Raw genomic sequence first — 15654 nt, 5'->3', positions numbered from 1 at the left:
GGTGATACCTGCGCCCTGGCCCCGTTGTTCGACGTATCACGAAAGCGACCGCTTGGCCGAGAGATCGATGAACTAAGGGCGCGCGTGTATTGTAAACCGGCGAGATTAACGGTGTTGCAGCACGGACACGACGAACAGAGAGATTGCTGCCGCGCCGGTCGACCTGGGCTGAATAATATTCCTGACCCTCCGGATTACGACATATTTGTTCCTAATCTACCTCGAGGAATTCAAAAGCAAAAAAAAAAACATGGCAACTAAAACATTAGATTTAACGGCAGCTTTCCCACGACAGTCTAATGCTATCTTAAAGCGTCGACACTTGCGTACAAGTGGAATTATTAGTTGCAACATTGCAAGACGCATGTCTGATAAGGACTCGGTACGTAATTCCGTGGCAGCGTAAATTTTTTTTACCATTCTTAATTTCCACAAGTTGCTCGAATCAAAGAACGATGTTTAGCTCGAGACGTGAATCACGGTGTCGGAGAATTTAAAAAAAATTCTTATCAGGAGTAAGTAGTTTATAACTCCTTAATCTAAAGAGCTTGATAAGATCAAGCATAAGCTCCGACGTCGCGATGTTTTTAAAAGTTTTTACTTAAACGAGCGAACGAGTTACGAGAGTCGGGAAGCAAAGTACGACGTCGAGTTAGCCTCGACACAGACATCGACGATGGTTTTTCCAACTTTTCATTAAAACGTCAACGGTCGTTCGGAATTTAGAATAAAGCCTGACGTCTGGGTTCTCCTCGATACCGGCCATATTGGAAACTGTTTCGTCGCTTCGACAACATTTTCCTCAAAGTCAATAATTATTTGAACGGAACAATAAATGCATTAATTACTCTGAAACTCTGCGCAGCTGTTGATTCTTTCGAACGGAATAAACGCGATGTCGATCGAAACAAAAATTCCATTGGCTGTCCTGAGCGACTTCGGTTTACAACAGTTTCTCGTTTCACAGAGACAACTGTACGCCGAAGCACAGAAGAATACTCTATTGTTGGAAAACATGTTACTTTTCAAAGAGAATCGTTACAATTGGACACCGAACCGAAGTAATTTCGTTCGTTTTTCAAAGGACTTGAAATTCTCGTGCGTCAAAGATGTCGTTAAATAACTTGTCAAACTATTTTTGCGCGAAATCTTTGTGAATTTCAACTAAAAGTTTTCCTTTTTTTCGACAAAGTCGCAGAGTACGATAGAGAGTTAATGAAATTTTAAATTCGAAAAATTTTTGGGTGAAACGACCTATGAAAAAAATTTTTTCACTTTCGCGTAACCGTGCAAGAGACACGCGCGGTTTGTCGTTCGCTTAGAAACACGGATTTCGTTTAGCGTGCGAAAGTTAGCGATTCAAAGGACGCAGGGGGCGTAGTAAAAGCGTGGCTGTTGGCGAAACGACCGAAACTCGTCGATGGAATTGCCAGGGACGCCTCGCCACTTCTAACGGGGAAGTGCTCACCGGTAAACGTGAAACTGCGAGGGTTTGCCCCCTTTTACGGGATTAAATAAGGAAATACAACGAGTCGACGAAAATTCCTCCGATGATAATTGGCTCTTGGTTGAATTTTAACCGTGTCTACTTTCAAGAATCATTTGAACCCAAATGCGATGCTTCTGATGCTCTAAACTCTAGTTTAAATGGCGAGGAAAACCGTTTTAGAGTAATATTTAATTTTTTTGGTAGCAGAATTTGATACAGCATCGAATTTCGAGAAGAAAAGTATCAAGATACACGTGTCCTGAAGCTGATAGTTTCGGAGATACAGTAGCACCTCGATAAAAGTAACGCTGGGTCTCCCTTATCAAGGTTCTACCGTATCTTGAAGACTATTGATTCTAGGATAAATGTCCTTTGATTCTTTTATCTTCAGAATGCATGGCATAAAAACATAATGTAAGAATGTTCGACATACTCGACTATACTCTATTAGGCGTTCGGTTAGGTAATTAGTAAACGAGTGAGATTGCTGGCTCGCGAGTCGTTGCCTCGAAAGAGCAGCTAATTAGCCAGTGAGTCATTGGATACCTTACACCAACTTCCAACGGTCTGTAAGTCCATCTGTGATATATAAAATATACGACGTGAATTTGATTCGCAGGAAATGAATCATACTTAAGGGTCCCCCTTTCCATGCTTACATCATACCGTAATGCGTCCTAACTCGGGAGATTCTGTTGTGTTTTCATCCACCCTACGGGGCCAGGCTTTCGTAATCGTAACAATTCACCTCGAGTTTTGTCTTGCATTTGCAGCGAGTTCGAGACGAGGACGGTCCGTCTAATCGTCGGAGCGATGCTTATGCAAATTAAATTTGCACGGCGAACGGGCGAATCGCGGACGACCAAGCGTGTCAAGGTTCGCGAACGGCTGGTTTTTCAGGATCGTTTCCAAGTTCATAACTCTCGTGTGACAGTGACGAGTGTCCCCGTGACTCCGGGACGTTTTCCCTTTGACACGGAGAACGGTGTTCGATTATCGACGAGTGGATGCCTCTCTGGCCGGGATCGCGCGGCGTCTTTTTTTCCTTGACGTCGCGCCCATCGCCTTTTTCACCTGAACGCCACCCGAGGCTCGTCTTTTCCCTCGGCGTTGTAAAGTTTTCTCTTTAACCCTCACTGTTTCACTTTTCCCGCCGTTTACGGTCCGGTCTGTCGCTATCGGGCTGGGGGGTGAACGACCGTCGAGATTTGTGTTCGGCTCAAGAGGACGCGAAAAAGGGCTTCCTTCCCCTTTTGCCTCCAAGTAATTCTTTCGACGGACACAAGATTTAAACAGCGTCTGATTAACCGAATCCCATCGAACCAAGTTCCAGCGTTAAATCCAAGAGTATCGAAACGTTGTTGGACATAAAAATTGTAGCGACATCAACGTCGGAGGAAAAAATAAAAGTTTCGAATTGCCACGTAATAAGACGAAGAAACAAGAGTTGAAAGAAGTCAGGAATCCTCGAGACCCGGAACGAAGGTTTCGCGGGCTCGTTGGACCGACAATTTTCCACGAGTTACGTAACAAGACCGTCCTCGGGACACTCGACTTTTCCCCAGTTTTCGAAAGAACTCGTCGAGCATCTTCGCCCGAGGTAACGACGCCGGCCGTCGCGTCCTCTTCGGTTTATCTCCCCTTTCTCGCCATCCGTGACATTTGTCAGGCGTTATCGGTTCGTCGTGAACGACGTTCGCGTTCGAGGCTTCTTTCTTTTCTTGCCAAAGTGGCCGACGCGCGACAATGAACCGACCGTACGACGTCTGGGAGGGTTAGAAGGGGGGAACGGTTGCTTTTTAACGCGGCAACTCCGAGAATAATCCCCGGTCCGCAACGTGGAACCGCATTGTCGACCAACGCGCCGCCCGGAAATTACGTAACGAGTTGTTTCAGGGACTTTAGCCTAGCCCAGTTCCGCGGAAGTGTTTCCACCCCCCTAACCGGAGGATCGATCTGGCTGACGCTTCGATGATCGCGTCGTCCGTTCTTCTCCGCCGTTGGTCTTTGACATTTTGTATTATTTATCGCGAGGGTGTATTTTCGACAGATTCACCACGGTCGTATGGTGGTCGGAGCTTTCCAGAGTATCGATCGTACGCTGATTCTCTGGAATCTGTTCACTACCAACGAATAGCGTGGATTGAAATTGGGGCGGATTTTAGATAGCACCGCGTTAGCACGAAGGCAGACTTATTTTGGAATCGCTGGCACGTGGTAGTTCTACCTTAAGGTGTTGCACAACTTTGATCGAAGTGACCTGTAAAACAATTTTTTAACGGGGAAAATTGTTTCTTCAAAATTGAAAAACTCGCACCCAGTACCTGTAATTTAATAATTCCGAAACACTAGTTATTTTCCGTAATTGTACTTGACAATAGGCCTATAATGTCCACAATTTCCTGTCTGTCGACCCAGCTGGAAAATAACGCCTGCTGGTGCTATCTGAGATCTGGCGTCGCGACTGTTCCAGGTTGATGCGCGCAGAACTTTTCGTAATAATGGAAGTCGAAGAGAAGAAAAATATCCGTCCGGGCGAGAAAATTCAAGAAACACGGTTCCACTTCCCACGAAGCTTCCACCGATCCTTTGTTTAGCCTCAGCTTCGCGCTCAGGCCAAAGTCTGATCCCCGTACCTTGGCCAGACAGTGTCAACGATGCTGCATATAAATTTCAATCTCTCCAAGTCGACAAAAATTTACAACGGACGGTTGTGTCCGAGTTACGATCAGGCAAATTCGCGGAATGATGTTTTAATTGTTGTCAGGTGAAAAATGAGAGTGGAGTCGTTATCGCGACGTCGATATCGACGCTTCTGCGTGGCGTCGGTCGGTGTCGCGCGCGCGCGCGCTTTCCAGCGAATTCTTGCGGATGGAACGCGCGTAACGGCTGGATCGCTGGCAACGACAGAAGTAATTACCAAGTAATTCCGGCGATGACCCGAGTCACCGGTACGACACGAAGTCTGGAAACGACTGGACTCGAGTCGTCTAACGAGCCGCGATGAAAAGTACGGAAGGACGCTCGGCTGGCGATGATAGCGGTCCTATGATTAGATCGCCGACAACGAGAAAACCCCTGCCCGCCGATTGAATTTCCTCCTTTAGGACCAAACTGTACGACACGCTAGACCGATCTCCCCTTTCACGGGGGAAACGGAAAGAAGAAAAACAACGCTGCAGGCCAGATCGATTTCACTTCCAACGGCTGTCCCGTTCCGAGTATTGCTGTGTTCCGAGGCATATCTGATGGAGGGAATCGAAGGTTAGGTTCCGAAAGAAGTCTTCGCCGCTGGGGAACACCGACAGTGTTCACAAGATAGTCACAGAACCAAGACGGCACGTTTTCTTTGCGAGAGATAATTTATTTTTGCAAAATCATCCAACGAATAATACACTGATAAAATTTCCCTCGTCAATATGGAGATTCAAAGGAGTCGATGCAATTTCCAGTCGTCGTCCTGCTCGGGTGGAACGACGTTCGATGAATATCGAATGGAAGGATCGAACCGTAAGGTCAAAAGAAGTCTTCGCGTTGAAGCTCAGACGAGACTGTTTTCAAAGTAATCCATTAGAGGCTGGCTGGCTCGCAAGACGCCGAAAGCAAAGATGCGACTCTAATTTCGCTTTTAAACGTCGAACGAGAGACGCCGAAAATCGAGATAGTCATTTTCGAATTTCTCGTCTTTTTCGCGTCGAGGTTCCGACGTTGATAAGAAGCCGAGCCTGCAAAAAAAAACTTTTACTCGACTCGGGATGAATTTTTTTATCGTCTTAGAAAGAGGTTAGGTTAATGGTTCTTTGTTAGGAGTGTCTATAAAAATGGATTGTCGTAAGGAGTTTGTCTTCCTACTAATTCGTATAATCGACGTTCTACTCTATGAATATTTATTCTAAACTGTGACAGTTGCCACCGTGTTTCAATGGTTTAAGTAACTCAAACACCCAGTGTACACCGTACGTGCTGGTATCCCAAAGAGGTTAAGTCAAATCTCAACAGCTGCTAATAATCTCATTAAAAGCCACCTGGTTGTATGAATTTGCCGCATTACTCTTCGACGTGTAGCTTTAATCTCATTTTAGTTGATAATAATAATTTACAAGTCGGAAAGTAAAATTTTGTTTTCCATAGCCAAAGCATCGAATGGGGTTTGAACGCGTATATTTCCATAAAAGAAGATTTTCCTCCCCTTCCTTCCAGGTCGTAAAGTAAAAATATGCCCAGTTTCATAAACCAGGGCATAAATATAATTCCATTCTCTAAATATGCTTCGCCATCAATATCGAACCTAAACCCCGTCGATACAGGGAGAGGCTCAGCAACATCGGGTTACAGGAGATGTAATGGCAGACTGGGAATAATGCGGCATTCGATCATCCCTGCGGATCGCCGAGGAAACAGGATCCCGTAGAACACACATAGTACTCGGTTAGGCTCGGAAAGAGAGGATCGTTCCTCATAACCTGCAAGACGGAATATTTGCATGGTGGAAGCCCGGGTAGGGGAGCCCGGAAAGCATACAGGGTCTGAGCGGAGGAGCGACAGAGAGGGAGGAATGGAAGGAACGGAATAACGAGAGAGAAAAAGAGAGTGAGAGAGAAAGAGAGAGAATAGTGCGAGTAGAGTCGGCCGATCGGCCAAAGCGCGCCGTGTGGCGCGTACCCCAGTAGCACAGATCGCAGGGCATCGGTTCTCATCCTAACCCTAAATCTCTTCCCTCTGTCGCGATGAAAATTTCCACCCCTAGCATCGAATATCAAAGCTTCGTTAATCGAACGCGACGAGTTTCTTCACCCTACCGGACGTCTCGGTTTTCCATCGCGGTGTTTGACGCACACTTGTCACCCTTTTACGGCCCGAGTCGCTCGTTCCACTTGTCCGAGATTCCACGGTTCCGTCCGAAAACCACCGGAACCGCCGTGTTCCGCGACACCGTGTCCCCGTTCTCCCTTATCCCTCCCTCGTCACACCTTGGACGTCGTACGATCGACCCGACGCGTCGCAGGAGTATTCCTTGCTCTTCCAATTAACCCGACGTCATGGCACACTCCTCGGCCGAAAAATTTCCCCAGGGACGTCCCGGCGAGGGACCAAGACGGGTGTACCCGGAATCCCGCTTCCGGATGTCCGCGTTAGGCTGAGAACCGCTTGTCACAACAGCCGGAGCGTGCGCCGTCGCGTTTGGGGGCGCGGACTGCCGCCTGAAACGGGGTTCCTCTAGGCTAAGGGTTTGAACGAGAGGTGGGGGGTGGTCGTGGATTGGGGCGACGGGGCTGCGGGGCTCTAGCTAGCAATGGGAATTCGAGGCTCCCTATCGAACAACTCGAGAGATGCACGAATATTTTTTATTGCTAAAATCGATGAAACCCTGTTCACGTAATTGGTATCGAATTACGTAGAATTGTTTTTTGCCCAACCGATTTCTAGTAAGATGTCTCTCGTTGGCCGATCGGAGATATCAACTGGAGACTCTAGAAATCCGAATCTAACGGAGTTGTCCACGAAAGGGTTAAGGAGCCTCGGAATCTCGGAAATAGCTATCGGAAGTTCCGTCGGCGCGGTCAAAACGACTCGCCTTGAGCCCATCGGTAGTTTTAGGCTTCCGCGAGACTCATCGGTCGGGTGGTGGCGCTCTAGGTGCGCGGACGGTGGTGGGGATCGGATCAAGAGCAGGCGAATGGTGGGGGTAGCCGCTATGCCCGTGCAGAGCGGGTTGGTTGCCCGTGGAAGGGGTTGACGGTGGTGGGGGTAACGGACGTGGTGGGGGACGGACGGGTCGATGATGCCGGCGGTCCTCTACGACTCGAAACGCCAGTCAGTCTCTGGTCCTCCCGAAGCCGCGCTGTTAACCTTCTATCTCATCAAACACCGCTCGCCGCAGCCATGGGTGACAAGGTTTGTGATCGCTTAGACGGCAATCTCCTGTCTCTGACCGAGTCTCTCCGCTTTAGACAGCTTTTCCCGCTTTGCCCAGCCGAGAGATAGAGAACGATAGAGGTGTGCGTACGTGCGTGCGTGAGATAGAAAGAAAGAGAAGAAATTCAGAGTGCGAATGAGAACGAGTGATAAGCGTAAATTGGGATTAGAGACACCGGTGCATAGAAGTCGTTAGACGGGGAATATCGGTGGATCGGTAAACGGGGACGTATAACGAAGATTCTGCTGCTGTGTGACGCACGGTGTGCTCGCGTGTGTTTGCCCGTGCCTAGGGGAACCGTTCGATGGAACAGTCGACCCAAGATCATCCGATCGCGTTCGATTTTGGAAAATTGGACCGAAAAGGGGCAGGAAATGAACAGGAGAGAAAGAGAGCGCGCGGGAGAGAGGCGAGGCTGTGGTGTAACCACTGCTAAAGAGGAGCTTCGATCGAGGAAAGGAGGGGGAGGGTGGGAGAGAGCAAGAGGGAAAGTCGAAGAGAGACAAGGATGGCTCGCACCTCGGAAACCTCCCCGCAATCTCTCTCTTTCTCTCCTCTCGTGCTTTTTTCCGCGACGAACTCTCGCAGAAACCACGCGAAACAGTTCTTCCCAGTGATTCGTTCTGTCGGTGTCGTTTCCAAGAAAGCGAGGAACCTCCTCGGGTCGGAAAGGCTTGTCCCCCCTCCCCCACCGCTCCGTTTCTTTCTCCTTTCTACTCGATATACATCTTCATCTTCTCGGACCGGTCCAGCAAGCAAACCATGGTAACGTTTCATTTTCTATAACTCGTTCTCGATCTGTATCATTTTCAGGCTCTATCTAATCCTAGTTCGTTGCTGGATAGGACACCGATCCTGCATAGTCTTAGCGGAACCGATGGATAGGACACCGCTTCTAACCTTAGTCTCGCAACTAGGTTCCATTCCACCCACGGTAAACGTTGGATATTTGTCTGAAAATTCGGACCCCAAGCCCAGGCGTTCATGGAGTAGATGGATCGATTCTAATTATGGAAACAGCCCGAATCGAACGTAGAAAAGGGCAGCTTTGTGGAGTGTCAAGGGAAATCTGCCCTCGGCGGTGGGAATGAACACCGAGCATTTATGCGATAGATCGAACGTTCGCCGTAGTCCATCTCGTTCCGGGCCCCATCGAGCATTTCTGACACGGGACCCGGTCGCCCTCGTGTTCCTCTTTCGTTTCTAAACCTCCGCTCTCGAATGTAGCGCCATTCTCATTATCCGTTCGCGTCACGGGAAACCTTGCACACCGAAGACACTACGCTGCAACGACGGGAAAGACCGTTTCCCGGCTCTTGCGGCAGTGTGATCCGCTGACCCAGTTGTGCTCGATGTAGTTTTTAGGCGTCATCGAGTGTGCGGGGCAGCTGGGGAAAGAAACGCTCGTAAAAAGTCCGTTGGTAGTTTCGGGGGATGGAGAGAAGTAGTTCGCGAGGTGTCGGCAAGGGTGTTGCAGTCTGGCGCGCACGCGCCACAAACCAGCTGCGGACTTTCCAAAGGGACGTTACGATTTTTCGCACGTATCCTCCACGGCGATCCAGTCGGATCCGCTTTCGAACGAATTTCTCGATGTTTATTCCTTCCGATCAAAGTTGGGCCTGGAGATATCAGGCTTTGGGAAACGTCTCGCGACGCGTGGGTGGCCGTTAAGGGACTCGTCTGGGGTATATAGGATCGTCCCAGAGACAGGCTCGAAATTCTAAACGCGTCTAGTGATTTTCTGGTAGCGCGCCACTGCGCAGACTCGCGATCTCCGCGGCGAGGCGATCGTCCGGTCACGATTTTCTCGGCTCTCCGCCTTCGAAACCTCCCTTAATTCGATCGATCGTTCGCGGCAGAAAATAACCAACGCTGGGAGACTGATATTTTTAGCGAGCTATTAAAGTTCACCTTTTGCTAGGCCGCGCGCAAGCTCGCTGGAAACAAGGATACGTCCGGAGAGATAACGATGGATTTTCATCGTAGTGACCGAAAGACATTAAGATGGAACCTGAAACAATTCCTAAAAGAGTCTGTGTCTATTGTTCGTTTAGAATCCAGACAGTCCTCGAGCAGAATCTTATATCTAGACGTCTCGTGACACGCCCTTGATCGCAACCTCGCCCTTTTCTTCCGTCCGTCCGTCCGTCTGGACCCACTGTCGATTTTCCAGCGATCGAATCGAAATTAGAGAATGGTCGGTGGTTCAGATTCGTCGTGCATGCGGCTAGAACGATCGTTAAGCGTCGTTGGCGTAACTGGACGTCGTTCGAGACAGAATCAGGCTAGTTTTCTCCGCATGTGTATCCACGCACCGTAGGCCTGGAGGTCCAAGGACGGTCAATTGAAAAGGTCGATCCTTTTAAGAGGCCCTTACCGGCGTTTTTCATTCATTGAAATTTCTTCGGGCGACTTCCGGCCGTCGATTATCAGCCCGGAGTCTGCGCCCGGCTTTCTGGAAATTTAGGTCGCCGCGGACGTTTCGTCGATCCGCGTGAACCTATCGAATCTATTTGTTCGTTAACTTTTTACCTTCGTCGGTGTTCACTCGGTTTCACTTTCGTGTACGTAGTATTATTTTCTCTTTATTTTTGGGAATAATCTTTCCGACTGGATTAGGAGACACGGGTTTACGTAACACCACGGTGATCCCAACCTGTGACCTTCGGCCGCGAAAGGGACCTGCGCCCTTCGTGGATCCGTTCGAGTCGGTTACATAACGCGATGACGTTCGTGTTCATTCAACGCTCGCGCGCTCCGGCTGCCAGCGGATCGATTACGCGATACAATAAACGGAAAGAATGAAATCGGCTAGCGTCATGGCCGGCCTTTGGCGACCTTTGTCGCCGCGGAATCGCCGATCGTCGACGAGATCCGGCCGATGCTGGTACAACTCGTCTGTCTGCGAATCGATCGTCCTCGACGGGAGCTGCGCCTCTCGCCCTATAGCTGTACTACTTCCGCTCGACGTGTTCTCGAATCCCTTCTGTTCTTAAGATACTATGTCTTTTCGAACCTCTATAACCTACAATTTGCATGAAATTCTGCTACCAGAACGTAGATCTAGGAACCATTGATTTTGGTGATTTGACGAGAATCTGTGAATTTTGTCTAGCAATCGGATGGAAATGGACGCCATAAGCAAGAGGAGAATCGTTTCTGTAGCTCTGAGCGATGTTGGAACATCTTTTGCTAGGGATCACTCGTCTTTGATCAAAGACAGGTTTCCAAGTCTGAAGTTTAGTTCTCCAGTAATTAAGTTATTCCTCGGGTTTATTTCGCGTTTAACCGAGCCCAGACACACTGATCAAGTCTCGTTTGAAGCTCCGTGCGATGATACTGACTAGCTTTAGCCCCGGTCTGACCGACTTTGAATCTCATTTAAGCGAACTCAGTGTCTTGTCTAATGAACTTTTCTTATCTAATCGTACTGTTTGAGTTTTGCCTAACGGAAATCTACTAACTCTAGCCACGTAGAGTCTACCTCCTGTCTAACTGTACTCCTCCAGAGTTCATCTATCGTCCCACCGCTCGACTTGGAAGTATATACATACTTTTGGGGCCACGGTTTCCCCTTGTCTATTTTTCTATTTCCAGAGTCTCGAGTCGCTTCTAAGCTCCTTATCTCCGTATCCACTTGCCTCTTGGAGATAAACAGTTCTCGCGGCAGCGATTTATCAACGAAACGGATCGTTTCCAACGCGGAAACGCGATCGCCAGGCCTCGAAAACGACCCATTTTCTCGAACACGTATCGACAGAGACAACGTCCGTCGAGAATTTCGCTCGTCGAGGCGCTAGCGGCGTAAAATTATCCCCCCTCTGACCGCATCACACGGCACTTAGTGTTTCTCGTACGGCCTGCTTCGAGCCACAAAACGGTCATTTCCGTCAGAAGTGTTTCTAACGACCTCGCGCGAGACAAGGACACACGAGGCTTGAACAGGTTCTTAAGACACGACCGTTGTTGGAAGCTGGTGCTCGATCGCCGAAGGTCCCAGCGTCCTAACCTCTCAGCATCCTGGCGCGAATTGTCTCCCTCTGGTACGAACGTGTCGAGAGCTTGAGAATGAAAACAGGTCCGTTTGAGAAATTGCGTTTTTTCAGCAGTGGTTTTCGCCCAGATAATTGACAGATCGCAAAGTGGCCAAAGCTCAACAAATTTTTCTTCATATTCTTGTTGGAACTAATACGTAGAATATTGCATAAGTAGCATGGTTAGATCTCAGTGGTAGAGATTTAAATCTGAATAATTAACACGTTGCTCGAAACATCTCATGGCGTTTCTAATTAGACTCTTCTAATTATTTGGAGAAACAAACTTAGTCCAAAACGATGGGGACTGAGGATGATGTCGTGAGAGTGTTCTGATAGTTTCCAACCTAGAAATGGGCAAAATTGTATTATATATCTTTATTCGCTAAATCCGAACGCTACTTTCATTTCGCAGCTTCCAACACTCGAAACGAGGTTTGATAGATATAGCACAGGATCCTAGACCGTCTTAACCTCTTTAACCATGCACGACAAAAATCTGAAATTAGAAGTTCTGGAAAAGCATTAAGAGTCCTGAATGATCTAACGGTTTCAAAAAAAGCTCGAGTTAAAGTCTCGAAAATAGCAGTAGCCGTTGCCCATATTTCGATAGCTCGAAGTAGCCCAATTAGAATGGGAACAACGTGCTTTCCGGTACTCGTAAGAAATTTCAATATTCGATGATACTCGAGCCGTCTGGGGTTCGATGAATCCGTTACGCGTCTCAAGATTGTTTGAAACTTTCGATTCGATCGGCTTTCGACGCGTTTAAACGATTGGAAGAAATCGACAAAAAGCATCGAACGTCCACTAATAGTGGCCGGCGAAGACAGACAGAGGTGGTTGTTGTAGGTGGAAGGGCCGCAGACTAGATGGCGCCCAGGCTTGCCTTCTGGGGTGCCTATCGATCCTAACCTATTTATAATTCCTCTGACATTTCGATTCGTATGATAACGTCGGCAAATTCTACCCCCCGCCCCCTCAACGCGTCCCTTTTCCACTCATCGGCCACGTATCACCTTTCAATTTTTGTTTCGTAAGCGAGAAAATCGATTCTGCTACATTTTCGAGAATTGTTCAGTCTTCCGTCGATACACCCTTCGTATTGCAAATATAATTAAATTTACGTAACGACAGAAAACGTTTCTTTCAAATAAAACCAAAAGTAATATCAAAAATGTATAGTCCGTATCCGAAATACTTTCTAAGGTTTGTCGTGAACGTCAATTTTTAGGTTATGCATACTCGCGTGAAATTTGGCGACCGACTTGTATCTAATAATTATCTCGTGCTCGCGTAGGTTATGTTACTATGGAAATTAGTACGAAAGAAAATCTATTATCAACTTACAGAGATATTACGAAAAGTTATATTGGTTGTTGAGCGGAGTTGCTAACTTCTACCGGTTGGAACTAGTTCCAATGAATTTTAGATTATAATTATAGGGTTCTGAATAATTAATTACTGGAGCAATGTACGCGGTGCAGACTCCCCTTTGCTATAGATAATTATGAATGTGGACAACTGTTCGGAACTGTAACACGTTAAACTGAATTGTTAAAATGCATATTGTTTATACTAATGTGCAGTAGTTGATCGATGTAAATTTTAATAGAACGAACGAACGAACGAACGTCTGGTGGATCGGCGGCCTTCTGTTGCTGGGGGTTAACACTCTCGAGTATTGTCAAATAGGTTAGGTTTCAAACAACGTATATCGATAGCCTGTACCTATAATTATCTTTACATATACGTATCGTGTTCTATTTTTTCTTTCAATTTATGTTTCATGCAACTCGAGTGCAGTAGAAACAGATTATTATTATTGTTCGGATGTAGAGTTTCATATCATGCGTATACGCGTGAATAATTTATTCCCTGTGACGTCATTTTTGAAGCCATGCAATTCAAATGTGAATAATACCGTATACAAAATTTAGCGGGTATTTGAAAACGTAGAATCATAAAATAAGACTAATAATTAATTTTTATGTTAAAGAGAAGAAGGATTATATATTTAATACGTTTTTTTGACGTCTTCTCGAGTCGTTGCGTATTCAAAGGACTTTATTTCCAACACAACTTTCCTCTTTGAAAGGGCACTCGTACGCCGGTGGTGACGGGATACCGCAACGGGGTTAGCCTCTTTGTGGTTTTGCGAAAGGGTTGATCCTTTGCCTTTTACCGTCCCACGGAGTTGTAGATACTTTCCCTGGCCGATGGAAATACTCACTCCGCTATCGATTCGTGTCATTCACGTGCGAGACTTGAGGTTTCGAACGACTTCTCGCGATATTGGCGGCATTATTTATTGATTCGATGTCGTGTGGGATTTCCGAGCGGAAATATCGATTCGCGTAGATAAATTTAACTCGACTTCAATTGGAAATTTTTCCGTGCCTCCCTCTATTCTATATAACAATTCTGCGTCGGTGGTAGGTCCATTTTATTCGATTAAAGACTTGCCATTTCTCACGATACATTTTATACGAGTGTAGATGATAATTTTCCTAGCCCCTGACTCTTTAGAAGAATGCTGATGAAGTATTTAAGCATCAAGTTGGATTAGGTTAGTTTCTCGGCCCCCATAGAGCGGAGTATCGCCAATTTGGAGATTAGATTCTCGAGCCAAGTCCATTTGCTCTCGTCGGTCGCGAAAGAAAACGGCCTGGAAATCCAGCGGAAATCCGAATGCTGTAATAGCCTCTTCAAAGACTTCTGCTTAGAGCGTTTGCGGGTCTTCGGTTAAACCAATGTTTCCCCTTAACGAAGTAAGTCGACGGTCGTTGGCCCGCAAAGGGATTGCCCTTTTCCCGCTGGCGCTTTAACAAAGAATGGGGAACCGCGATGGCGTACCAACGAAAGCAACGATACTAACCTATAATAGCTAGTAGCTGGACCACTGAAGATTTGTAAAATATCGTTTGCCAAAAGCGTCACACGGTTGCTACTGTGTACAATTGTCAAATTTAGAGGATTGTAATTTTTCTGTAATTATATACCACTGTTAATGATCCTAAAGAAAAGACATAACGTGTCAATGGTTCAACTACATAGATTTAAATGTTTAAACCTGTTAAATATTTTTGTATAATAGTTCTTTAAATCAAATTGTCTCGTTTCACGGTTAAAGGATCTTTATTTGGCACTCAGCCCGTTTGCTACTACAAAGTTGTTGCACAGGAATTAAGAAGTTATTTTTAAACGACGGTAATCGCGTCTCGACAAAGTTGCAACCTTTTCGAAAATGTCGATCGTTTTAAAAAATGCTATCAACGAGAACGCCGCGAATCACCTGAACAATAGAGCTGCTTTTAACGTTGATAACGAGCTTGACGAACTGTGATTAAATGCATCGAAGCTTGTATTTAATTTTGTTAAAAATTTGCCTGAATTTGTGTCGCGTTTTAGCGAAAATTTATAACGAATCGACGAATCTTTCGATAATTTTATAATTGAATTCAGTACTACTGAGAATTCACAATCTCCCAAGTGGTCATCGTCTTGTTAATAAATTCACGTCGACGCGTAAAAATTGTATAACTTGGTTGCATCAGTCAACTTGTGATTTATTACGAATGCAATTTATACTTTTTCGCAAATTGACCGATCCTCGAGCGTTCCAGACTACTTAACTCGTTCTACAATCACAGAACTACTAAAAACCAGTGCGATCCGGTCGACTACCCAAAGAAAGAAAAAGAACATTTACGGGATTTTCATTCGCACGCACGATGACCAACGTGTGTTGAACTGTTTTTACGACTCTAAATCAAACAAACAGCTCTTCGCTCATCGATAATGTTTAAAGTGTACACTCGAGCATCCGAGTGGAAATTCGAATGCACGGTGGTACGCGGCTAATTTCCGAACGTGAAAAGTTTCCATTTGAACATTTTAACTTGCTTAATTGGAGGTTCGAAGGTACCGGGCGCTAATAGGAATCAGGGACGTTGTCTTCGTGCGACCTTCGTTCTTCGAGTACTATGTAGTTTGTGTTTGTGTCACGGTGGCGAGTTTATGAAACGTGTCGATGAATATTAAACGAGTTTCATCGTTTCACACGAGTGTGCATCGTCTGTGTTGGTCAAAGTGTTGCAGGTGTAAATTGGAGAGTTGCTAAAAATATTTCTCGTTTCTGTCCGGTAGGTCGTTATTACGTGATCGAGCGAATTCTAACGACAGAGATCTACGTCTTCGATTTAGTTCCAATT

The 15654-nt window shown here is 46.4% G+C and overlaps 1 protein-coding gene across 8 annotated transcripts in view; it reads left to right on the top strand.

Annotated features, from left to right (window-relative positions):
• Atpalpha (sodium/potassium-transporting ATPase subunit alpha) overlaps nucleotides 1-15654 on the top strand; it is an 80422-nt gene that overhangs the window by 34408 nt on the left and 30360 nt on the right. Inside the window, exon 1 of one of the 8 annotated variants that reach the window (XM_076781166.1) lies at nucleotides 7264-7384. The exons of 5 other annotated variants lie outside the window; for them this stretch is intronic. In XM_076781166.1, the coding sequence (XP_076637281.1) occupies nucleotides 7373-7384 (12 nt within the window). In that variant the 5' untranslated portion in view covers nucleotides 7264-7372. Of the gene's footprint in view, nucleotides 1-7263; nucleotides 7385-8027; nucleotides 8172-15654 lie in introns of those variants that run through there. 2 more of the 8 variants (XM_076781164.1, XM_076781167.1) reach the window with 2 other exon arrangements.

This window comes from Colletes latitarsis, chromosome 14 (assembly GCF_051014445.1).
Source record: "Colletes latitarsis isolate SP2378_abdomen chromosome 14, iyColLati1, whole genome shotgun sequence".
Taxonomy (NCBI): domain Eukaryota; kingdom Metazoa; phylum Arthropoda; class Insecta; order Hymenoptera; family Colletidae; genus Colletes; species Colletes latitarsis.
This window is presented reverse-complemented; position numbering and strand designations above follow the sequence as displayed.